Source organism: Fimicolochytrium jonesii, assembly GCF_025526975.1.
Source record: "Fimicolochytrium jonesii strain JEL569 chromosome Unknown EV422scaffold_21, whole genome shotgun sequence".
Lineage (NCBI taxonomy): Eukaryota > Fungi > Chytridiomycota > Chytridiomycetes > Spizellomycetales > Powellomycetaceae > Fimicolochytrium > Fimicolochytrium jonesii.
The window spans coordinates 1-24,674 of record NW_026515688.1 but is presented as its reverse complement, the minus strand read 5'-3'; the positions used below and the strand labels follow the sequence as shown (position 1 = coordinate 24,674).

The window sequence follows — 24,674 nt, the reverse complement described above, 5'->3', positions numbered from 1 at the left end:
GCCGGCCAGAAAGATCGTGTTACCGGCTGGCCTCAGCGCTTCTCCGGTCAATAAGATCTTGTTTCCCGCTAAATCTGAGCATCGTCAGTGTCCCGCAACCACTTGCCAAGCGATTCTGGGCAAGACTGGGGCAGTGTGTGGAAGGCCGGCGGTTTTTGGCTATTGCGACCAGTACCATAGCAAATTGAGACTTGATGCAAGCGAAGCGTCGCCGGCTGGGTCCGATCAAAAGTCTGACAAAGGGAATGCGTCGATTGGGATCCTGTCGACAAGTCTGTTGCCTCGTGCGCCTGCGCCAATTCCGAAGAGTGTCCTAGCAAGCAAAGAAGGGGTATGTGCATATGGAGATTGGACCCATTCATTGTCTTGTCACGTACCGGTCGTCCAACACCGCTTTCGTATTGCAGAGGGCTACCCGTTCGGCTACAGCTCAGGAGAGGGACCAATTGAATGCTGCGGTTGAGAAACTTGGAATGAAGGGCCTACACCCGCATCAACTCGACGGCCTTCGATGGATGTTGCAGAAAGAGCAAGTGGGAGCGGTTCAGGAGCAAGTCCCGAAGAACACCGGCGGATTGATTGCTGATGATATGGGTGAGCAAGTCAAGTCAACATGCTTTTCTACCTCAGCGTCATACATGTCATATTGACAAGCCTCTCACGACTCAGGTCTTGGCAAAACCAGACAACTACTCTCATTGACTTTGGCCACGTGGACCCGCGGGACGGACAGCAACCGATTCTCAACATCGACTCTGATCGTATGCGACTTGGGCCTCTTCAAAACTTGGGAAGCCGAGATTTCGAAAGCTGTGGGCGTCGACCGTCTGCCATATATTCTCTTCCACAAGAGCGCTACTGACAGCAGATCCAAAGAAGCCTTCCTCAAGATGGACGCTGCTGAAGTTTCAAAGTACCCGATCGTAATTACAAACTACGAGCCATTCAAGAACCGGAGATCGAAGCTGTTCACTTGTCTGAATGCGATCTCCTGGCGTCGTATCATCTTGGATGAGGCGTCCAAAGTCAAAAATGCGGAGACAAACGCTGCGATCAATCTCAAGCGGCTTACGGCGTGGTCGCGATGGTGCTGCACTGCAACTCCCGTTGAGAATAAGCTTACGGACCTTCAGGCGTAAGTAATGGTTTGCCAGGTTTTCCGTCGACATACAAAACCCACAGCTTACGATTTTCTCAGGCATTTTGAGTTCTTGCGCTCACCCCACGCATACGCTGCTTTATTCGACAAAGATCCGTCAAACTGGACATTTAACGATGAGCAAATCCTCCGAGACACAATTCTTCGTCGCACCAAGCTCGCTCTGGCTAGCAGCTCAAAATCGGGTGGACAGAGGGGCGGCGAGCTTATCTTGCCGCAATTATGGGAGACGTCCGTCGTTCATTCGCTGAGCGATGATGAGGTAGATCGCATTATGGAGGCTCGGAATGAAGCCCCGAATGGATTGGTCAAGGCGCTTCGGGAAGTGCAGGTAACTTTTATCTCCTGCGCTTACCATGCCTCTGGACTACGCTTGAAGCATTCGACGGATGGTAGCCCCTCTTCATTCATTCTTCCTCTCGCAGGCAATTCAGACACCCGGCCCGGAGGACCCAAGTGGGAGTGCTCGCTTGAACACCCTCATGGCCCTCCTCAAAGACTTGCGAAAAAAGGTGCCGCCAACCCAAACGTTCAAGCGTTACCTTGGTCCAGGCATCCCTGCCGAAGTCAAAGACATGTCACCTGAAACAACCATCTTCAAAATCGTCATCTTCTCCCTGCACAAAGCGGACCTCGACCACATCGCCGAGCGTCTAACCGCCCTGGAAAAATCTGACCCAAAGAATGCAAAACTCTTCACCCACAGTCTTCTAACCGGCGAAATCAGCAAACCCGAAGACCGCCGAACCCTCATTGACAGCTTCCTCGGGTCCAACCCCAACCACGAAACAAACATCCTCCTCTCAACTCTCCACATCGGCGCCACAGGCCTCAACCTCCAGAAAGCAAACGTCGTCATACTTTACGGACACTGGTACAACCCGGCCATTGAGCAGCAGGCTATTGCCCGTGTGCATCGGATTGGTTCCACTTATGAGAAGGTTTGGTGCTTTGATTTGAAGTGTACGGAGGGGATGTCGGGAGTTATGGATCGGATGGAGGAGATTAAAGATGGGAAGATGGAGTTGGCGAGGGCGGTCATGGAGGTTATTGAGGTGGAGCATGTTGAGTAGGGTGGGAGAGGGGTAAGGAGGTTGGCGTATATTGCGTAGCTTGGAGGGATTGGTAGTGGAATATTACACTATATGACCCCGCTACCCCGATACACGACGATATCGGGTGGGTCGCTCGATTACTCCAAGGGATGAAAACTGCTGAAGTCGCAGATCAGACCACTTGGGAGGCGCTGTTGAAAGGATACGCGACCTCGGCCAACATAAAGCACATGCACGGTTACCTTTCCAAGCGTGTAGATCCGAACGCGGATATCCCAGACTCCGACGCGATGTCCGCTTTCCAACGCTCGTACATACAGTACTTCCCTTGTACTGTACATTCGCGGGCTGGATGCGCATGCCGCGGCGGGAGATGTCGCGGGAGTTGAGACCTGGTTCGTACTACTACACTCCGCTGATTTAGAGCCAGATATCTCCAACTCTCAAGACGAAGTCAGCAAAACGATGTCTCTTGGCCCCTTTGAGGTCCTGACCGTCGGAGACCCCGACTCTCTGAAGGACGCCGTCGACTGTCTGGCTCTAGAGTCTCTCGCTGTGCGCGACACGAATCAGCCTGCAATCCGGATGAGACCGGACCGTCTAACAAATCCACCTCTGGTGCTCACTCGCAACCTCACGACGGAAACAAATCCGGGAGCTCAACAGCAAACTGGCTTCTGATCACGACGACGCATTGTACAAAGTCCTTGAATCGCAGACGCTCCTCGAAATGAAGCCACTGCTGAATGCCACGGGCTAGCTGTTGACGGCCTTCGTCCTCATCCAAAAACAAGCAAGATGCACAATCCACCGTTCTACATACTTCAACGGCAACCTAGCCATCCTTCCCGCCGTGTCCTCCACCACGCTCTCCCTCCCGTTTCACCGATTTGGCCACCCTACCGACCTCACCAAGCGCCAATCCACCCTCCCCCAACGCCCAACAGCCTGCGGCGCCATCTACGGTACAGACACGTGCAGCGACACCTACTATTCAATCTTTGATCCAAAAGGAACGGATCGTCAAGTGCAGCTTGATAACTTGCAACGGGTTCTGAGGGTTGGACAGACTCCGTACCAGAAGATCAAGGGTCTGCTTGCTCTGATTTCTTCCCGTTTCAAATCCGTGTCCCCCGCAGCTGGGTAGATAACCGCAGAAATGTGGAAGCTCGCTGCAGCAGAGCTGAATCCGTCTTCTGCCTGCTCCCGTGGTGTGTACTTGACATAGATTAAGTACCTGGCACCCTTTTGCGCATATATGAAGATCTTCTCTATTCATCTTCACTTTTGAGGGCCGTCGGCGGTGCAGTCAGGTCCCCGCCGGCCTTCACGATGTCGAGGTAAGCACGATTTTCAAGGTCAGTGCTCGCAGACATCGTTCCACTTCTTCCTTTTGTTTTGGGTCTCGGCAGGTTATGGGCGTTCAGAGGCACCGACCGCTTCGTTAACCAGTGTGTCATAGCTGCTGAAGAACACGCTCGGTGTGATACAGTAGTTCCGCGCGGAAGGCTAAGGCGTGGCACCCATCCACATCACAGATGACCAGCTAAGGTCTGAGCCATCACTTGTTTTGGTATATATTGCTGTATTGTCTATTACTAGAACCCTCTCTCTCTTCACATCCTTTCTTTCTTTGCTGGCGCTTCTAGAACCTAGATCTCTACACTACATACATCACTGCACCAATCGCTCCTTAACATTTACATATACGCCCCTTTTGAAACCGCAGGTGATATCATCGACGGTAAACCTCAAATCCTGTCCTGGAACCAACTCAAAATCAAAGCTCTGCAGACACCTAATCAACACCATCTTCATCTCCAACACTGCCAACTTTTGCCCGATGCACATCATCGGTCCAGCTCCGAACGGCAAATATGCTCCAGACGCCTCCACCTCCTTGACCTTCTCTGAATCTTCCCATCTCTCGGGAACGAACTGCTCGGCGTCTTGGCCCCAGATAGCCTTGCTCTTCTGCATGTGGTAAACGTTGACCGTGAAATTTGTCCCCGCCTGAAAGTGGTGATCCAGCACGGTGACAGGTTTCGTAGACGTTCGCATGAGGAGTCGGACGGCCGGTGACAATCGCAGCCCTTCCTTCACGACGTAATTGGCGTAGGGGAGGTTCGTGTCGTATGTAGGGATTTGGTTGTCTGGCAAGGCGGCTTTGATTTCGGATTGGAGTTTGGCGTAAACCCTCGGATTCTGCATAAGGTGCACCATGATAGAAGTCAACGCATTGGAGGTTGTCTCATGGCCTAAGCGTTTTCAAGAATGCATTAACATTGCAAGTGTTAACAAATGTTTGTTGGGCGAAAGTCGGATGATGCTCACCAGCCAACATGAATCCAAGGATCTCGTCCCTTATCTCCGCATCGGACATACTGCCATCCGCGTCCCCCGCGTCCCCGGACATGATCACCCTGTCCAAAACATCCAAATCCTTCTGATCCTTCCTTTGGCGACCATCCGCATTCAACGCTTCCCGCCTTTCCTTCACGACCCGAGCAGCGAGGTTGTGGGCGTACTGAATGCCGTCCTGGGCTTGATCGTTCTCCAATTTCAACAGCTTCCATGCCCACAGCGGCAATCCGAAACGAGACCCTATCGTCTTCATGATTTGCTCAAACGCGATGAAACTCTGCGGAATCTCCCCAGAGCTTTCCCCTCTCGCATTCTTTATGGGAAGGTTACCCACGCTACCGAAAGGACGACCGCCTAAAGCCACTTGACCGATGATATCCAGCGCTAGGCCGCTGAGGTGTTGATGTAAATTGATCACAATGTGGCGGTCATTGCTTTCCGTGTTGCCGACCGACAAATGTTTTCTCCATGTGCTCAGGAGGTTATCGGTATTCTCAACTGAGACTTTGGCGCCGAGACGAAGGTGAGAGGGAGAAAAGGCGGGTTGGAGCAGTTTCCTGTGTTTTTTCCATAGATCTCCGGACGGAATGAGGAAAAGGCCGTAGCGAAGAACGCCGGTAGCGGCGATTTCGAAGGTATCTGACAGAAGAGCGTTGTGGAAGTTTTGTTAATTATTGTGATTCGCAAAGAAGACAGCGCTCTGAAATGTTTCACGGAATGACCCGTCATGGCAGCTCCCTCCCGCATCGCAAAAAAAGGTTAGGGTCTTACCATCTCGGACAAAAGTGGAGGTTTCCGTCATCACCCTTTTGGCGGTAGCGGGATCCGAAATTATGGGTGTGTATACGCCGAAAGTGTTCAAATTCCACAAGGGCCCCAGATCATCTTGTTGCTTGTTCAAGAACTCGGAGAGAGTCTGGTCCTTGAGGATGTGCAAGGCCTGGAACGTACAACCGACAATCGGAAGAGATCCCTTGGGGGTTGGGAGCGTTGGGTTCCTCTTGGAAGAAAACACGACGTGGTGCAGGAGATATGCGAGGAGGAGAGCGGCAATGGGCACGATCAGCTTGTACTCCGACAGCGGGTCTAGTAAGGACATGGCTTCAGATTCCGTATCGAAGGCGTGTGGAATCTCCGTGAAGTCCGTGGATGGTTTTTGTGGTGGCAAAAAGGTCAGCGGCAAGGGTCTCTGGTTACTGTATGGAGAGTGTCGTCCGCAACTCACAGCACATGGAGGCAGGAGACGGTTGGGGGATGTCGAGGAAGGGAACGTCCGCCCCTTCCGCCGGCCTCCTTCGAGCCTTCGTCCGCGTCCGTGGAGGTCAGGAGGAGCAAACGCGGTATTAAATGCAAGAAGCGCCTTCAGCCCCGCAGTGCTTGAAGGTACTGTACTCAGTGTACTGTACTACAGGGTTAGGGTTAGGGAAGCGGTGATAACGTTTCTAGGTTTGTGGGGAAAGGGGGGAGGCTCCGTCAGCGCTCCGTCGATTCGGCGTCGAAGGGACCGAGGGGAGTATAGACCAGACGTTCGGTCCCGATTAAATCGTGTGCCCCTGCGCACTCGCTCCAATCGTTCTGCCCTTACGCCCTCCGACCTCATACGCCGACCGATGCCAAGTATTGGGTAACAACAGCGAGATGTTCCCTCGCTTGGCCAATTATAGCAGCCTTATATTCTCGCAAATCAATGCCCAACTCGGTGCGCAAGAGTTCCAATGCGTCGACATTGCCAACAGTCGCAGCGATGCCCACAACGCGACTCTGAACTCCCTTCTTTTGCAACAGCCGTCTGCCTGTCCGGTGGGTTGCTACAGCCCGGAACATCTCCGGAGAACAACCCATGGCGTCAGTCATGGTCCTCCAATTAAGAGGGGCGCCTTTGTCTAAGAACTTGACGGCCCATTCGGGGTTTCCTCCATCGCTACTTGCCCGCCGAATAGTAGCTTCCATCAAAGTGCTCGACTTTACGGACGCCTTGCGCTCAAGAAGAAATTCCACAAAGTCCCATGCGCCGGCTCCAACGGCACATTCCAACGGGCTTGCAGGAGGATCGACGGATGCATTTCGTCCGGCCTGACGACGAATGCCGTTGACGTCGGCTCCGTAGTCGAGAAGCAGCTTGAGAACGGTCATATTCTTCCAGTCAATGGCGCTGGGGATAACAGCTGTTAGCACACTCGAATCCTCCTGACTTGCTGGCACCAGAGCCCGTCGCCGCTCGAGGAGTACTTTGAAGACCTCGGTTTTGCCGCAAGCGCCAGCGAGGGCATCTTCATTGATGGCAAATCCTTTTGATACGAGGATATTAACGAATTCCGTCCAATCAGCATCCACTGCGAATAAGCTTCCCTTCGGCCAAGAGAGGGAAGCCTGTCCCAACTGATCCATGGGGCGTGCTGGCGTCCTTTCCCATTGCTGAAGGCAGAATCGAAAGGTACGAAGTTTTGCATGCCTGTAGGCGAAATCAAGGACGTCTTTGATGGTGCAGAGCTTAGCCGACACAAGCCACTCGATCGTACGTTCGTCCACTTCCAGGAATGCAGCGGGAGAAGCATACATCTTCGGGGGTTGCCTCTCTCGACGGGGCACTTCTGTGACAATACGGTCGAGTAAGGGAACGCAATCTGGTCCGCGGCATATGAACTGAGAAAGTTGTATTGTCGCTTTGGCGTTGCGTAGTATGTCGTCAACGATTCGGTGAAGGACTGCGATAGTGAGAGAATGTTTTAGGCCTTCCGGAGAGCTGATCCTGAACTGGCTCACGAGGCCGGCCGCCCAGTTATAGTTCTTGACTCCGTCTGGGCTGGTGGGCTCATAAAGCCGGCGTGCAACATTGTACAAGATTTCGGGTGTTTGGAAAGCACTCAGTGACGAACACGTAAGTGTAAGGTTGACGACGTCTTGCAGTGAGGGGAGGTAGGAGACTACCAAGCGCAGGACTTCGTTGCTGAAGGAGGCCGGGAAGCGAACAGACGAGGTGGCCGCCATGGCGACGACGGCAGAGGGTGGCGGCGAACGCGGGGGAACGGCAAGGGGCAGGTGAAAGCTGAGTGAGAGGGAAAGACGCTGGACGACGCTGTTCCTGCAGTTCTCCTGTTCCTTTCCCGCTTTCCAAGTGCTCCACGAGATAGCTGAGCTGCTAGACGCGTCGGAACGGTTGCGACTTGCGAGTAGGGCTCCGTCCCGGACGCGTCCCATCCCGGGTGTCCCGTGGCCCGGTACCACCCGGGCCGGGTAGCGGGCTGGGATATATAAAGCCCGGCCCGGCCCACGGGCCCCCCTGAACTATAGAGCTGTCAGTTTTGCCCGTCAATTTTTTTCCGCGAATATGGAAAACGAGATATCCACCCAGCAGTCCCGCGATGGCTCCGTGCCTACGTCGCCCAACCCAGAGATCAAGAAAAGCTGGGTGTGGAAGTATTTCTTGCACGATCCCGCCGGCTCCAACACCGTCACTTGTCAAGTTGCAGGTGTATCTGGTCGCGTTTGCGGCGCAAAGTTTGCCTATACTCACAAGCACGGTACCTCCGGTCTTGCCCGTCACTTGACCTCAAAGTATCGCCTTACGAGCAGCGGTACCAGTCAGCCTGGGTCGATCACTGGTTACCTCACCAAACCCCGCCCTCCGTTGTCCCTCACCCGTGACACTCTGAAGTCTGCTATGGTGCAGCTGGTTGCCCGACGAGCCCTGCCATACGCTGTTGTCGAGTATCCCGAGTTCCGCCATCTTTTGATGCTTTGTAATCCAGAGGTAGCGACAATGTGGACTGGTGCTGACGCCATCCATGGAGCCACGTTGAACACGTTTCTTGAAGGTATTATATTCTGGTTCCACGCACAGAGAGACCTGATCTAATGCCATCTGCTCACAGAAAAAGAAAGCCTCAAAGAGTATTTCGACGCGGTTGACTCTAACATCAACCTCACGTGCGACATGTGGACTTCGCCTAACCACAAAGCGATTCTGGGAGTCACGGCTCATTGGATCGACCATCAATGGAAATTGCAAGATCGTGCGCTTGCAACCATTGTTATCGCCGGAGATCACACTGGGCAGAACGAGGCGAAGCATTTGCTGCAGATTCTGGAGGACTACGGGATTACACGCAAAGTTTTCTGTCTTACCGCCGATAACGCCTCATCGAACAATACAATGGCAACCTTCCTCGCCGCCTCTGGCAAACTTGACAACTTTTCGCCTGCGCACAACCTCCTTGGCTGTATTGCTCACATCTTGAACCTTGGGGCGCAAGCGGCCATCAAGGCGCTGGGTGATACGGGTGATGAGCGTGAAGCGACTGAGACTGCCGATTTGATGGATATTGGCAATTTGCTGGGGCCTCGGGACTTTGAGTCTGGAGAGGCTGGCCCCATTGTTGCCCGCATTCGAGGACTTGCACGCAGTTCTGCCAAGTCCACTCAGCGCCGTGCGCGCTTCAGTGCCACTGTGGAGTTTACTCAGCCTCAGGTCACTGCCAAGACGTTGATACAAGATGTTCCGACCCGCTGGAACTCCACAGCGCACATGCTCATCCGTGCGGAAAAGTTGCGTGACTCGATTGACGTATTCACTCGAAGTGAAGCCGGGCTTGCCCAGTATGGACTTGCTCCTCTCGAATGGGAGCTTCTGTCATGGACGACGCGTCCATACCATGCGCTTACCTCATGACAGCATCCCAACAGTCAGTCAATGTCAATTCCCTGTCAAAACCTGACATCTGCCAAACCTCGCAGCCGCACGCAGCCGCGCTACCCCACACCTGCCACTGCCTTCATTTCTCCACGCAGCCGCACATAGCCACACCTCCCAACACTCGGCGCTTACAAACCCTTCTCCATACTTCCCCACGTACCCGCCCACAGCCTCAGCGTAGCCACCCCATCCCCAGTCTTCTGTTTCTATGCTTCCCCACCCTTGGCGCTTCTCTTGGCTTCCCTCTCATTCCGTACCCTTCTGCTTCCCCACGCTTCCCCAGCCTTCCCAGAAAAACATAAATAGCCGCCTCCCCTGAGCTCCCCACTTCCTGATCCCCCAGCAGATCAACACCAGTTCTTCCTAGTCTTGTTCTAGTTCTTGTTTCGGTCTGAATACCATTACCTGTCAACAACCTGCACCACAAGTCGCCTCTATTTCCATCGGCTCCGCCCATTCATAACAGTTTGATCTGCTCAACAACCCCCACCCGCTGTACCTCCACGCCAAATCACCATGTCCGACGCCCTTCCCCTCACGGCCGAAGCCTGGCAAGCCATGTGCAATGCGATTGACGAACTTCGAGCACAGAATCCCACCATACAAGCCGAACTAGCGCAAACCCAGACCACTGCCCCTGCCACCCACGCCCCTGAACCCAAAATCAGTCTCCCAGACAAATTTGATGGCACCCGAAGCATGTTCCGTGGGTTCCTCAACCAGATCCGGCTCATGTTCGCCCTCCAACCCAGGCGCTACCCCAACGATCAGACCAAGATACGAACTATTGGCACCTACCTCACTGGCACCGCCCAGGCCTGGCTGGCGCCCCTTGTCAAACAAGACCATCATTCCCTTACGAACCTGGATGATTTCATCCAGCAAATGCAAGCAGTCTTTGGAGACAGCGACAGGATCCGCACATCCGAAAACAAGCTCCAGAACCTTCGACAAACCCGTGCAGCAACAGAGTATGTAGCTGAATTCCGACAGCTGCAATGCGATGTGTTGTGGAATGACCAGGCATTGATTGCCACCTTCCGTCGCGGCCTCAAAGAAGACGTCAAGGACTTAATGCTCACGATGCCCCCTACCGCCTCAATCGACACCGTGATGGAACAGGCCATCCAATGTGACAACCGATTGTTTGAGCGCCGTCTAGAGCGAAGCAGGAACCGACAGCCATATGTGCCAGTTACCACTAGCCCCACCCTCATGAGCCCCGACAACCGCCCAGACGACCCTATGATCATTGACGCTGCTCGTCCGCGAGGACCCCTCACACCGCTAGAGCGCCAACACCGCATCACAAACAAACTTTGCCTCTACTGTGGTAAACCTGGCCACATAGCCAAACTCTGCCCGAACAAGATACGCACGGCGAATGTCGCGGTTAAGGAACCTGCACCCATCCAGGATTTTGCCCAAGTCCAGCTGCAGTAAAGGCCGAGCAGCTGGGCAACACCTGTCCTGGGCTTTCTCACCACGCAAGTACTGCCAAGGGAGAAGCCACAAAACCTTGCTCCGATCCTGGCATCTCCAGCAACACCCTTCTCCTGACCACCAACAATGCCAATCTCCTATCTGAGATACCCTCACCCATGCGGACTTTGGGCCCATCCTCACCATTCGAGTACCCTGTTACCCTGCAGATATCGGCCCAGCGAGCTCCAGTTCAGCTTTCAGCACTACTCGACACCGGTGCGATGTCGTGCTTCATCGATGAAAGTTATGCCCGCAAGCACCGCATCCCACTTGTCAAGAAGGAGGACCCCATTGCGCTTGAACTAGTTGACGGACGTCCCAGCCATGCGGGCTCCATTACCCATCACACCCAACCTTTGGGCATGTGGGTCAACGACCATTTTGAGGAGGTGGTATTCCATGTGACATGTTCCCCGCATGCGCCAATCATCCTGGGGCTTCCCTGGTTTGAGCTCCATGATGTGGAGCTACACTGGAAGACTCGCACTCTTTGCGTCCGCTGCCATTGCGGTTTTGGACAATACGCCTCCTGGGATGCCCTGCCAACAGAACCTAGCCCGAAGCCCTCAAAAACCCCTGAACCTCTGATCCGTATCCATCAAGACGAGAGTTCAGTCTCCCTAGCCCAGACACCCAACACACTGGACCCAGCACCCACACCGATCCACGTATCGTTTATCAGCGCCCCAGCTTTCCGTGTGGCGGCAAGGCATGACCAGGCATTCATTGCCTACGCCAATCCGACCAGTCAGATTCCCAAGCCTGGCGACCACTCCTCCAAAAGATCCGAAGGCCATCATTCCTGAAGAATACCAAGATTTTGCGGACGTCTTCGCCAAGAAGAACGCGGATACCCTCCCAGAGCACCGACCCTACGACTGTCCCATCGACTTAGAAGAGGGCAAACAGCCACCGTTCGGCCCGATCTATAGTCTCAGCGAGCCTGAAATGCAGGCACTCTGTGACTACCTTGAAGAGAACCTAGCTAAGGGGTTCATCAAGCACTCCAAGTCTCCCGCCGGTGCCCCAGTCCTCTTTGTCAAGAAAAAGGACGGTTCCCTCCGTCTGTGCGTCGACTATCGTGGACTCAACAATATCACCATCAAGAATCGCTATCCCTTGCCCTTGATTAACAGCATCATGGATCGTCTTCGAGGGGCACGCCGGCTCACCAAGATTGACCTCCGGGGAGCCTACAACCTTCTTCGGATCCGGCCAGGGGATGAATGGAAGACAGCGTTCCGATGTCGCTACGGCCTATTCGAGTATAATGTCATGCCGTTTGGGCTCACCAATGCCCCTGGAGTATTCCAACACCTCATGAACGACATATTCCGTGACATTCTCGACGTTTTTGTTGTGGTCTACCTTGACGACATTCTGATCTTCTCAAAAAACCCAGAAGACCACCCCAACCACGTCCGAGAGGTGCTCTCACGACTCCGCCAGCACGGGCTGTATGCGAAACCGGAAAAATGCGACTTCAACCGTGACTCTGTTGAGTTCCTGGGGTTTATCATCTCCCAGCAAGGCATTTCCATGGACCCAAAGAAGACGGCTGCCATTACCGAATGGGAACCCCCGACGAATGTCAAAGGCATCCAGCGCTTCCTTGGTTTTGCCAACTTCTACCGGCGATTCATCAAAGGGTACTCTGCGATCGTTGCACCCCTGACCACGCTCACTTGCAAAGACTTGCCATTCAAATGGACCCACGCGGCACACCTAGCTTTTGAAACCCTCAAGAAAGCCTTCACCTCCGCACCTATCCTGACTCACCCCGACCCTGACAAGCCCTTCATTGTCGAATCCGATGCCTCCGACTTTGCCCTTGGCGCCGTCCTCCTTCAACCCGATGACACAGATCAACTCCACCCCGTGGCCTTTCACTCCCGCAAATTTACTCCTGAGGAAATCAACTATGAGATCTACGACAAGGAACTCCTGGCTATCCAAGACTCATTTGCTCAATGGCGACACCACCTCATTGGTGCCCGCCACAAGGTCATCGTTTACTGTGACCACAAGAACCTCCAGTACTTCATGACTACCCGTACCCTCAACCGCCGCCAATCCCGCTGGTCAATCTTCTTTGCTGATTTCGACTTTGTCATCACATACCGCCCTGGTACCCAGCAACACCAAGCTGAGGCCCTCTCTCGTCGCTCTGAATACGAGCTAAGGGAGGAGGAAGAAGCATTCCGCTCCCAGGAAACCACGATCCTCACCCCTGACCACCTCCGCCTGGCCGCCACTTATCTGACCCCACTGGACTCCTCGCTCCTTGACCAAATCAAAGCTGCCCTGGCATCCGATGTGTTTGCGCAAACCATCCGGCGACAGCTTAGGGCCCCCATTGCCCAGCAATCTCAAGAAGACCAAGAACGGATAAAGCGATTCTCCGAGGAAAATGGGGTTCTGCTGTACGACAACCTTGTCTACGTCCCCACCAACAAGCTCCGTGCTGAGATCTGCCGGGACATGCATGACACGCGTTTGGCAGGACACTACGGCATGTCAAAGACCCTGGAGCTCATCTCACGCAACTACTGGTGGGCTAGCCAGTGGCGTTTTGTCAAGTCCTACATCAGGTCCTGCGACGTATGTGCTCAAGCCAAGACCAGCAGACACAAGCCCTACGGACTCCTCCAACCCCTGCAGGTCCCTGACCGCCCCTGGGGGTCAATTTCCATGGACTTCATCACGGATCTACCCGCCAGTGATGGGGTTGATTTTGTGCTCGTTGTCATCTGCCGGTTCACCAAGATGGCGCACTTTGTACCGTGCAGGAAAACTGCCACCGCTGAGTCAACTGCAGATCTGATCTGGCACCATGTCATCCGGCTCCATGGACTCCCCGACGATATTGTATCTGACCGTGGCCCAGTTCAACTCCCACTTCTGGAAACGTCTCTTCGCTCTCCTGGGAACCAAGGTCAACCTCTCATCAGCGTTCCATCCCCAGAGCGATGGACAAACCGAGCGGACCAATCAGATTCTTGAGCAATACCTTCGCTGCTTTTGCAACTATCAACAAGATAACTGGAAGGAACTCTTGTCTTCTGCTGAGTTCTCTTACAATAACACCATCCACTCCGCCACCCAGACAACCCCCTTCTACGCCAACTATGGGTTCCATCCTCGATTCAGTCTGGCTTCCGCCACCACAACCGAATCCCTTAATCCTGCAGCCGAAGCCCGTGCCAACCATCTCAAGGAAATCCATGAACAGCTTGCCACTGAGCTCAAGGAGGCCCAAGGACGCATGAAGCGCTTTGCCGATGCTAAGAGGGCACCTGGCCCAGACATGAAACCCGGGGACAGTGTCTGGCTCTTACAGCGGAATCTCAAGACTCTCCGACCTTCCCAGAAACTTGATCACCGTAAGATTGGCCCCTTCACAATCACGGAGAAGATCAACTCGGTCACATATCGCCTCAAGCTTCCCCCATCCTACAAAATTCACAACGTCTTCCATGTCTCCCTTCTTGAAACACGTTTCACCATTCCGGAGCGAACTGAGCCAGAATCCACCCCACCAGAAGAAGTCGAAGGACAGGAGGAATGGATTGTGGAAGACATTCCTGACTCCCGTATTCGACGCACGCACCTTCAGTACCTCATCAAGTGGCAGGGTTGGCCAAGCTCGGAGAACACATGGGAGCCAGTGGAACACCTTGCCCGATGTCAAGAGCTTGTTGCCCAGTTCCACCAAAAGTACCCCGACAAACCCCAACCAAAGCCTGCCAACATCAAAACAACATCCGGACGCCGTGGCTAGAGGAGGGGGTGATGTTATGGACGACGCGTCCATACCATGCGCTTACCTCATGACAGCATCCCAACAGTCAGTCAATGTCAATTCCCTGTCAAAACCTGACATCTGCCAAACCTTGCAGCCGCACGCAGCCGCGCTACCCCACACCTGCCACTGCCTTCATTTCTCCACGCAGCCGCACGTAGCCACACCTCCCAACACTCGGCGCTTACAAACCCTTCTCCATACTTCCCCACGTACCCGCCCACAGCCTCAGCGTAGCCACCCCATCCCCAGTCTTCTGTTTCTATGCTTCCCCACCCTTGGCGCTTCTCTTGGCTTCCCTCTCATTCCGTACCCTTCTGCTTCCCCACGCTTCCCAGCCTTCCCAGAAAAACATAAATAGCCGCCTCCCCTGAGCTCCCCACTTCCTGATCCCCCAGCAGATCAACACCAGTTCTTCCTAGTCTTGTTCTAGTTCTTGTTTCGGTCTGAATACCATTACCTGTCAACAACCTGCACCACAAGTCGCCTCTATTTCCATCGGCTCCGCCCATTCATAAGAGCTTCTGCATCAAGTTATCCTGTTGCTCCGCCCCCTCGAGACCGCCACCAAAAACCTCTCCGGCAGTGTGTACAGCTCGATCACCATTGCTGTGCCTGTCCTGAAACTGCTCTTGGAACGAATCAAGGACTTTGGTAGCACTTACGATGGCTCCGTCATGCAGCCTTCAGTTGACCAAATGCTTTGGAAACTCGAACAATACGCAGCAAAAATCGGGAAGCAACAAATCTACTTTAATGCAACGATCCTTGACCCTCGCTTCAAGCTAGCGTACTTTGCGGATTATGCGGAAGGAGACATCTTCCCCTCGCCTGCGGCCATTCACGCTGACTTCATGCTTGACGTGAGGAAGTATCAAGTTTCCGCTGGGATGAATTCACTGCAGGATCTGGCGGATGAGAGCGATGATGACGGTTTCGCTCAACTCTTCAAACGCCCGCGCAGAGAGTTGCTGGAAGAAGAAGTTGAGCAATATCTCAACGGACCTCTCGAGAATAGAGCAGTTGATCCCCTTACTTGGTGGAAGGGGCATGCGGAAGCCTTTCCTACCTTAGGCAGGATGGCACGAGCGCATCTTTCTGTTCCCGCTACAAGTGTCCCTTGTGAGGCGCTCTTCTCCTCTGGACGCAGGGTTATAACCGATCACCGTGGCTCGCTCAGTGAAGTTTCATATGGAGGCCTTGATGTGTCTCCAGAATTGGTTGTTGAAGGGTGACTTGTAGTGTTAGGTGTACTCCCGTACTCAATGTATCCCCCATACTCAAAATTGTAACTCAAAATGACAAGCCATGGTGCGCACACAGTGATTGTGTCTGATATTGCACATTTGTGGGCAGCCCGGATTGTGTCTGATATTGCACATTAATGTATCGTGCGGATTAAAGCAAAAAAAGCAAAAAAAAGATACTACATACGCAGTGTACGTCTTGATGCCATCGCGCTGTACCGCCCGCAGGGAGATTTTTACAAGTTAAACTAACTCCCACTCGGTAACAGTCGGGGGATTACACACACTGTTTTGCAAGAACAGTGCAGCCCACCCCTCTTAAGGCAGAAATCAAAACCCTGACGTGCTGATCCTCAGAACACCCGCTTCAGGAATTGAACTCATCACATCCGCTGGATTCTATGAACAAAAGCCCATAGGTCAGACCATTACACTAACGTGAGTATCTTTCCAAACACCCCAAACTACTGGCCTCAAAAGCTTTCCCCTCCCGGTGACTTTGTCCCATCCCATCCCGGTGGGAGCCCATGGGACGCCCGGGCCGGTACCCGGGCCGCAGCAAACCCGGCCCATCCCGGACGGGACGGAGCCCTACTTGCGAGACAGGCCGGTGGAGAAAAAGAAATGGAACCAACCGAGGCGCGATCGTCACACCTCGTGAGGCCCGGCGAGGTCGTCCGCAAATACTGTAAATTATTTTTCACATCTGCCAAACCTCACCCACGGTCTCACTTGGAGCTTCAAGAAAAAAAGTTCAAACTCCGACGGTGAAGTGGGAGTCCTCCTGCAGCGGAACTAATCAGCACGATGGTAGCGTATTTAGGATAGTTTCTCCCTGTCATGCCATATTGCTTAAACCAATGGGACTGCGTTGCGTTTTAGAGCGACAAATGCTAAAATGCCCGCTTTTCTTGCAGGGATAGCTATGGCGAAGTAGCAGTGTCACAAACGAAAAGGACAAAGTGTGTATGGGCTTCAAAGAAGAGGAAGGTGCGTCCCATCCCATCCAGGCGCCTTGACCTGCCATGCTGAGTACGACGGCAGTCATGTTGGCCCAAAGATCTCTCCAAGTCCAGATGCTGGCGGGCTTCGTTTTGCTCACGGGCTTGTTTACCACTGTCGCAGCTGGTCATGGAGATGCAACCGTGCGGGAGTCCGCTGTCGCGTTCGGGGTACGGATGCGTATGATAGTTGTTCCAATGTCATTGAAATGTTTGTCTATCGGAAGGCTGACCACCAACTTTTACTCATCTCCCAGCTCAGCGCTCACATACGTCTTCGGCAAGCGTGTCGTCGGTCTTCCGCGCAGAATAAACAGACATCTCTTGTCGCAACCCCACGGCCTCTGCACACAGGCAACGGTCACCCCAAGTATTGTAGTAGGATATGTGCACCAGAGGCCGCTCTTCAAAACCGTTTCATTACATTTTTTATATTTTCTCTTAAAAACAAAGAAATGCCTACTTTAACTTGCTTCATCAACGTCAAAGACAGAGGGCTCCTCGTCACTTTCCTCTCCCGCAACGCCAGCCCGACTCCACTCTTGCACCTTGCTGTTACAATCTGCAACAACGGTCTCCATGATTTCCTTGGTGATAGCAAAGCAGTTTGGGCACTTGCTCTGCTTGAACATCACTCGAACACTGCTGCGGTGACGGCAACAACCGCAGGAAAGGGGCTGGCAGGGGGTGTTATGACCAGCGTTGTCGCATGGGAATGCATATCGAGTAACGTCAACATGCTTTCCAACCTTGACTACGGTGCGGCCTTGTGCATTTGGGCGTCGCGTGAGTGGGATGGCTGCCTCGCCTAGCAGCAGGCCGTCAGGCTCTGCGGTGAACCGATACAACCGCGTGGTCACCGGATTCTTGCCAGCCATTTTCCGGTTTTCCATATATCACAAAACACATGGGTTTCCCTGTCCTTTGCCGCCGCCGCACGGAGCAACTGCTTCCGGGTCTGTGGCATCTAAAACTTGATTTGCGTTGCCCAAGTCAATATGAGCGTGCCCGTTCTGAAATTTAGAGGACGCATTCTCCATACCCTTTGTGTCAACGTGCTAGGAGGGCTTCTTACACTTTCGCAGGGCGCCAAAGTTTTGCTAGTAGGATGTCCTTTTGGCTAGCGGTCCAGTGAACACTCCTACTTGATAAAACTCCACAGTAAGTAGCTATTAAGGTGAACAGACAAGCTAGCGTTGTTCCCCATACCTGGTTTAGTTATCCCACAACTTCTCAGGTCTGTTGGTTGTGTATGAACCGGCCACTCACAAAAGGAATGCTGAAAAGGCTGGAAAAAGGGAAGGCGGAGATGGAACCAGAAACAGCGACGCGCGGGCGTATGTGAGCGCTGAGTCTCCCAGGGAGCTAAAGTGGGTAGGGTTAGGGTTAGGGAAACCCCACACTCTGGGCCTCCGACGCGACTGCAGCTTTGCGAGCTACGCCGCCTGGGATCATATCCCTGATGCGCTAGGGTTAGGCCCAATCGGCCCAATTCGTCGACCGGGACTCTTCCCGAGCGTTTCAGACCGCCTATACGAGCAAGCACGTAACGACCATCGCGAGCGACTAGCGCCCCTTCTTGCCGACGGACGATCTGTCATCAGCATTCAACTTTGTACCCATCATTTTCATCATTGTGAAAAAGGTAAAGCTTATCTCCCAGTGATGCACCGTCTTTGCATTCTAAAATGATCTATTTCGCGAACAAAACTCGGCGATGGCTACGTACATCTACATTATGAACAAACTCTAGGAACGGGGCGCTAATTTCTGACGTAAACGGGACCGGGGCGGACAGCAGCGAACTTTGCCCTATTACGCCGGAAAATCAATCCGGCGACCACCGATAGTAGTATGCAGAGCCCTGCCTCGGCAAGCAGCACAGTTCTCAGCGTTTCACAGGGCATCCCGAGGCCCAGATAGTACCCAGCCCCCCCGTCTCTGAAGGTCGGATCGTTGACGTACCGCGCATCGCCCTCCCTAGCAGCCTTACATGCGTTAAAGTACAGGAAGCTAGCCGCTATAATGATCACGCTGTTCAATAGCCCACCCACGGAGAGTCCTCTGAGCATCACGTGGCGGGCCCGGGCTTCGGTGGAGCAGAAGTATGCGACGAAGCCCAGGACACCAAAGTTCATTGTCGCGAGGAATCCAAAGAGCAACGGCAGGAACGACATCTGCACCGACGGCGGCGGGTTGGCGGCGAGGGGAGGTACACGACTTGCGTTCCGGGCGGAGGCGGCGGGTACCAGGGTTGTCCAGGGGTCTGGAACTGACCGTAATTTGGGGTGGCTTGAGCGTCCGACGTTAACGGTTTTGACCCATTATCGATATGTGCACTTGCACCGCAGACAGGTTGTTGGTTTGGCGAAGAGGGAGGTGATTGGATCTGAGCGTATGGGCCTGCGCCGTACGATGTGCTGCCGTTCCTTTCCGAGTGTTCCATTTTGGCAATGCAGTTCAGCACTGGGCCAACTCTTGTATTGACGATGTTTTATACCTCTTGAGAGTGTTGAAGAAGTGTGAACGGCCATCAAAACAGGGCCAGATGATGGTGGAGGACAGTCGTAAGAATAATACTGCTTGGGAGTGTAAACGCACATCAAAATCAGCAGACCAGATGATCTTGGACGGCACATCATTGTGTGAAATTTTGTAGCTGTCTCTAGAGCTGTCTCTCTGAAGTCAATTCGACGACTGCCTGCTGGCCGCAACTCAACCGTAATATGGGTCCAATGGGAGAGTAGTTGAGGACCGGTGGTTACGTATATCTACGCCGTCTATTACAGGACATCATCCGGAGTGCGGACTATCACCCTGACTTGATGATCTACGACTTCCAAGCTAATGAGCGCGCAGGTGACCATAAGTTTCCAACGGAAGTTTGCGCAACCATTTCTTGAACTTTCCATGTACCTGCGTCAATGCGACGAGCATCCTTGTACAGAAACAACAATCAGTAACCGGCGGCAAAAAGCTCCTCAATGCCAACTGAGCAACCTAAACAGCTCCTGGTTCCGGATACTGCTCACAGAACTGCTGACTTGCTTCTTGCCCCGCCTCTATTAGGTTTCCTGGCAAAAGTCGACCGTTTGGCAGCCCCACCAGCCTTTCTGCCACGCGATCGCGTTGTAACACGTGATGAGCCTGTATACCGTTTTCATGTCATGTCAATAGAACCTCAGACGCCTGTGCTCCTTAAGCCCGTATGGTTTGAACTAAATGGTCGAATCGCCGATCTTCGAAATTCTGCAACATGAGCGCCAGGGGTCTCGGCAAAGAGGTTCAGCAGTTCTTGGATGCTCTAGCTGGGTTGCACGCTAGGCTGTCGCTGGTGCCACCTGACATCATCCAGACACTGGTGTTTTTGGTAAGCTTTGTTCACTGTGCTTTTTCACTTATTCAATGGTCCAATTTCACCTCAGTCAGGCGTGTAAACTGTTAGAAGCGGATCTTGCAGTTGCCTCAACGAAATTATGTTTACCATCCCAAGTACACGTTCAACCCTGGATTAGCAAGCACTTCGAGTGGATGCACCCTTTCGAGTATATTGCCCTTGCGGTATACCATCTGTGATTGTATAAAGGAGTTCATTTTTGACGCACTCATCGTTCTGTCAGGTCAGTTTTCAAGTACGTGCGGAAGCCCGAGGTGGGCTGTCAGAAGACGCTCAAGTTCGTCGAGCGTTGGAGCTCATGGCAACAGAGACATTGATCGATATCAAACCAAACGCGCTTCGTGGAGGGCGCTTGAATAAGATGATGCCCACCGTCATCGCAATAGGCATCTTCCAAGACATCGGCTTGGTAATTGGCACAAGTGTGGAATTTAGAGGAACACGTTTGGACAGGGCTGCGTTCCATGAGCGGCGTCAGCAGCGCTTCTCCGTCGGCATAGAGGTACCCACGACCCGCCTGCTCCCACTGGTTCAAAGAACTGTGGAGGATGATGTTTTGGTGAGAATGAGCAATGATCGATCTTTGAGCGTCGCCCATTCGCAACCTTCCGGTAGAACTGCAAAATTTATTCGAGCATTTAGGTGACATTCAAAGACCCTCCCAGTAGCATTGATCTTGTTCTGACGGGATTTCCATTGCAGGTTCGACTATCGAACCAGGGCCTACGTCGATGTCGCCCCGTGCAATGCATGTTTCTGCTTGTACCGGTCATGGTGGCCATCACACCTCCAGCCTTCCGATCTTTCGAATGGAGTGCTTCAAACTGCGCCAATAAACTGCGCAGAACACGCCGCTGTACACCTCTCACGCATGGATTTAACTTTCCATGATCTCTTTAGTATGTTGGATTCGAATATTCTTTAGGAAAATTTCGTTGATGTTATAAATTCCACCTTCAACTTCCCCTGTAAAAAGTCCGTGATGCTGTCCGCGATTTTGAACAGGTTTTCCCCACGCAATTTGCCCACAATTACAGATCCATTCGTATGCATAAAAAGAACAGGGGTCCTTTCCAGATCATCTAAAACCCCCAGGACTGTGATTTCACTCTTGAGGGCGGCAGCCCAGTATGGTACATCCTCTTCCGCAAAATCGAAAGAACCCACAATCAAGATGTCGGGCCTTTCGCCATAAAATACAAAAGGAGGTCCATCGACATCCAGAGCATCTTGAGGTAGACTGACTCCAATCTTCACAGGAATTTGGTCCATAGAAGCGATGATCTTAGAGGCCTGTCCGAGGTTTTGTGGGAGACCTTCTAAACGACTTCTGGCTGTTCGAAGTTTCTGTTCCAAGGCATGTGCCATGGCAGAGTTCACTGTGTCTGACGTAGGACGAAGAAAATAAAAGTGCTGCGTACAATGCGTACCCGTAAGTAGCTGACTATGTGCAAGAGTTGCAAAAGATGTTCCTACCGGAGGACCGAATCTCTCCTCCACAGCCCATCCGGGCCCCAATATCCCCAGCTGCCATTTGATGTCTCTGGGTGCCGTCATCGAAGGAAGGAAAAATCAGTTATCGTCTGAGGGGCTGATTAGATTCGAGTGACAGCTCTGGGAGGCAGCAGTACGGCAATCAAAACTGTCGTTGGAGTGGCAAGTAGGTAGATTCTTTTTAATGTTCACGCATTTATTTTCAAAAGCAAGGTGTAAGACGAAAGTCTGTGTAGCTTTGTATCACTTTGTGTAACACTTAATGTCAGACGCGTTTTGTGTTCAGAACGGCGATTTGGAGTAATTTCTTGCGTAGGAGTAAAATTCGTCCATATTGACGGGATAGTCGGCGACTCGCTACCCCACGGCGCCGGTGCCTGGAGCTGGAACACCCTGCGCTTCTGCCGGTATACCGACAACAAATGCCCGCGATCCCTCCCACGATCCCTCCTCCCGCGATTCCATTTGCCGACCCACCATGCCCACTCATAAATCTCGTCGTCCTCGTCGTCCTCCGCGTTTACCCGAACTTTCTCCCGAGTATCGTGCGTGTCGGCCAGGTCTTGCATATCTACGGAACGTGATTCCCTCAGAGTTCAATGCTGCGGACTTATCGGGAGGCAGGATGGAAGGCAGGATGGAATGCAGTTTGGACAAGACCATCACATATTGCTCTTGAAGGCTCGGATCGTCTTTGAGAAGAAGCTTTGCGTCGATTTCGTGTTGTCGCTTAAAGACAGTCCAGTCGGGTGAGCCTTCAGCGACGGCTATCAGCTTCCGGGTAAATCGCGCAAGCATTTCCCGCTCGCTCAAACAGTTAAGATCGCCGCTCCCCTCCATACCAGCAACGCAGAGAAGGGCAAATATTGGTTGACAAGCTCGAGGACCTCGACGGGGAGCGCAAAGCTCGCCGTAGCCACACTTACAGGTTGCGCCCCAGGCGGCATGGTGATGAGGTCTCAAAGCGATGAGGTCTGAAAGATTTTGGGAAGTCCAGGGAGGGTGGCAGGAGTGCGTCCCCTTATAAGCCTGGCGTGAGGTCGAAGCTCGGTCTGAGTCCCACCATTTAAGTACCTCAAACTGTCCCCCCTGCGCGAGGCGTCGTCACTAACGTAGGTATCAGGATCACGCGAAGTGATACGGGCGTTGGTTTTGTATGTAGGGTTGGTTTTCCTCATTAAAGGCGTCATCTGTTGCCCGTCCTCCCAACTCCCGTTCTCTTCAACCAACTCCATTGAACGCTACAAAGCAAGTCCTCCCCTCGAACACATTCAATGCGCGTACCGAAGACACACCTCAATCCGTCACTATGACCTGGCGCCAAGCGATGGCCTCCCCTCAATCAGCTGACTTCAAGCTCGCAGCTGATAAAGAGTTCCAAGCTCTCGTCGATAACGGTACTTGGGAGCTCGTACCCCGTCCGCGCAATCAGCGCGTACTCGGTAGTACTTGGGTACTTCATCAAATCTTCAATCCGGACGGTACTTTCAAGAAATTCAAGGGCCGCGGCATCGTTCAAGGTTTTCGTCAATCCAAGGGTATTGATTATAACGACACCTACGCTCCAACCCTACCCATGTCAGTTCTTCGCCTTTTCCTCTCCATTGCCGTCTCTCTCGGTATGGAAATCCATCAACTTGATGTCCCCAACGCGTTCTTACGCAGCGACATCGACGTACCCATCTATGTTGAACAATTTCAAGGCTACGAAGATCCGCACAAGCCGCGCGCAGACTGGGTATACCTCCTACGCAAGGCTCTATACGGTCTGAAGCAATCTCCGCTTCTCTGGTAACGTACCTGTCGGGGATATCTCATCTTCACTTGTATTTCATATTATATCTCTTTACTTCTACTTGATCCGAGACCCGGGCGGGCCACCCGAGCTCTCGGTGATACATTACATAAGGCGCCAAGCCTCACTGAAGCCACGCAAACCCCACTGGCTGCCCATATATAAAGCTGTCAGTCGAGCGGCCGCTGCGAAGAGCTTCTTACTTTTGTCTTCACTACAATACACTGCTCTCAGCCCTCTCAGAAGGGCCAAATATTGTCTACGTTTCCTCTGACAATACATGGTAGCACCACCTACCGCTAGCATCACCAAGACATTCCTCGTCAACGTCGCCCCTCTACCGGAGGTCGCCCTTACACTTGTTCACAAGCAAGAATGGACCAACAAACTCAAGCTATCGTTGCGGCTGTCGCAGCTGCTTTCCCTACTTGGGAGCGTGCTGTTATGCAAGACACCCAACGAGCCGAACGTTTCAGACTTCTTATGGACGCTTGCAAGAACAAGCTTGTCAAATACGATGGCGCCAAAGCTGCCAAAAAGATCGAAGAGTTTGTTACGTCTCACAGCAACTTCCTCAAGTCTCTCACTGTCCCGGCTGTACAAGCTGGACCAGACGGTACTCAAGCTGCCAACGCCATAGCCTTTACTATGGCAGAGTACGCTCCTACACTCACTACCTACCTCAAGGGTACTGCTCACGAGTGGTACAATACGACTTACGCCGCCGGCGCTCCCGCGAGTTGGACAGCTTTTCAAACGGCGCTTGTCGCTCACTTTTATCCTCGCAACTTGCATAATATGTTATGGACGACGCGCCCATACCATAAGCTTACCTACTGACAGCCGCCAATGTCAACCGCCAATGTCAAACGCCAATGTCAATGTCAATGTCAGTGTCAATGTCAGTGTCAATGTCAATGTCAATGCCACTCCCCCTCTCTCCTCCCATTTCGCCAATCCTCCCGCAATATTGCCGCTCCTCCTCTCTCCTCTCATTTCGCCAATCCCCCCTCGGCTTCTCCACATCCCCCACTACTTCTCCATAGCCAGCAGCTGTAGCAATGCTCTCTACGCTCGCCACGCACGCTCTAGGAGCATAGCTGGCGCCCCCCCCAGGCCCCTCTTGTTGTTGTTGTTCTCTGGCCTGCTGGGTTGCCTATCTATGAATAGCCGGCCTCTCTT

General features: G+C 53.0%; 6 protein-coding genes across 6 annotated transcripts; 4 read left to right on the top strand and 2 right to left on the bottom strand.

Moving 5' to 3' along the window:
• Window positions 1–341: 341 nt before the first annotated feature.
• Window positions 342–2,232, top strand: EV422DRAFT_569514 (SNF2 family N-terminal domain-containing protein; the record flags this gene model as incomplete). The annotated part of the gene is made up of 4 exons (XM_053072776.1): window positions 342–594; window positions 670–1,135; window positions 1,199–1,490; window positions 1,585–2,232. 4 exons carry the CDS (start codon window positions 342–344, stop codon window positions 2,230–2,232), a joined length of 1,659 nt encoding a protein of 552 aa, XP_052923420.1.
• Window positions 2,233–2,679: 447 nt separating this feature from the next.
• Window positions 2,680–3,361, top strand: EV422DRAFT_569513 (uncharacterized protein; the record flags this gene model as incomplete). Its single annotated transcript, XM_053072775.1, has 2 exons — window positions 2,680–2,832; window positions 2,975–3,361. 2 exons carry the CDS (start codon window positions 2,680–2,682, stop codon window positions 3,359–3,361), a joined length of 540 nt encoding a protein of 179 aa, XP_052923419.1.
• A 329-nt stretch (window positions 3,362–3,690) lies between these two features.
• EV422DRAFT_167706 (cytochrome P450) lies at window positions 3,691–5,938 on the bottom strand. The gene is made up of 3 exons (XM_053065060.1): window positions 5,350–5,938; window positions 4,549–5,217; window positions 3,691–4,472 (listed from the first exon to the last, which is right to left on the bottom strand). The coding sequence occupies exons 1-3, from the start codon at window positions 5,675–5,677 to the stop codon at window positions 3,889–3,891; spliced, it is 1,581 nt and encodes a 526-aa protein (XP_052923418.1). The 5' UTR covers window positions 5,678–5,938; the 3' UTR covers window positions 3,691–3,888.
• A 236-nt stretch (window positions 5,939–6,174) lies between these two features.
• On the bottom strand, window positions 6,175–7,137 carry EV422DRAFT_508004 (uncharacterized protein; the record flags this gene model as incomplete). The annotated part of the gene is made up of 1 exon (XM_053068706.1): window positions 6,175–7,137. The coding sequence occupies one exon, from the start codon at window positions 7,135–7,137 to the stop codon at window positions 6,175–6,177; it is 963 nt and encodes a 320-aa protein (XP_052923417.1).
• A 769-nt stretch (window positions 7,138–7,906) lies between these two features.
• EV422DRAFT_508003 (uncharacterized protein) lies at window positions 7,907–8,434 on the top strand (the record flags this gene model as incomplete). Its single annotated transcript, XM_053068705.1, has 1 exon — window positions 7,907–8,434. The coding sequence occupies one exon, from the start codon at window positions 7,907–7,909 to the stop codon at window positions 8,432–8,434; it is 528 nt and encodes a 175-aa protein (XP_052923416.1).
• Window positions 8,435–19,954: 11,520 nt separating this feature from the next.
• On the top strand, window positions 19,955–21,280 carry EV422DRAFT_537026 (uncharacterized protein). The gene is made up of 4 exons (XM_053070880.1): window positions 19,955–20,176; window positions 20,236–20,367; window positions 20,427–20,845; window positions 20,906–21,280. Exons 1-4 carry the CDS (start codon window positions 20,063–20,065, stop codon window positions 21,126–21,128), a joined length of 888 nt encoding a protein of 295 aa, XP_052923415.1. The 5' UTR covers window positions 19,955–20,062; the 3' UTR covers window positions 21,129–21,280.
• The last annotated feature ends 3,394 nt before the right edge of the window (window positions 21,281–24,674 follow it).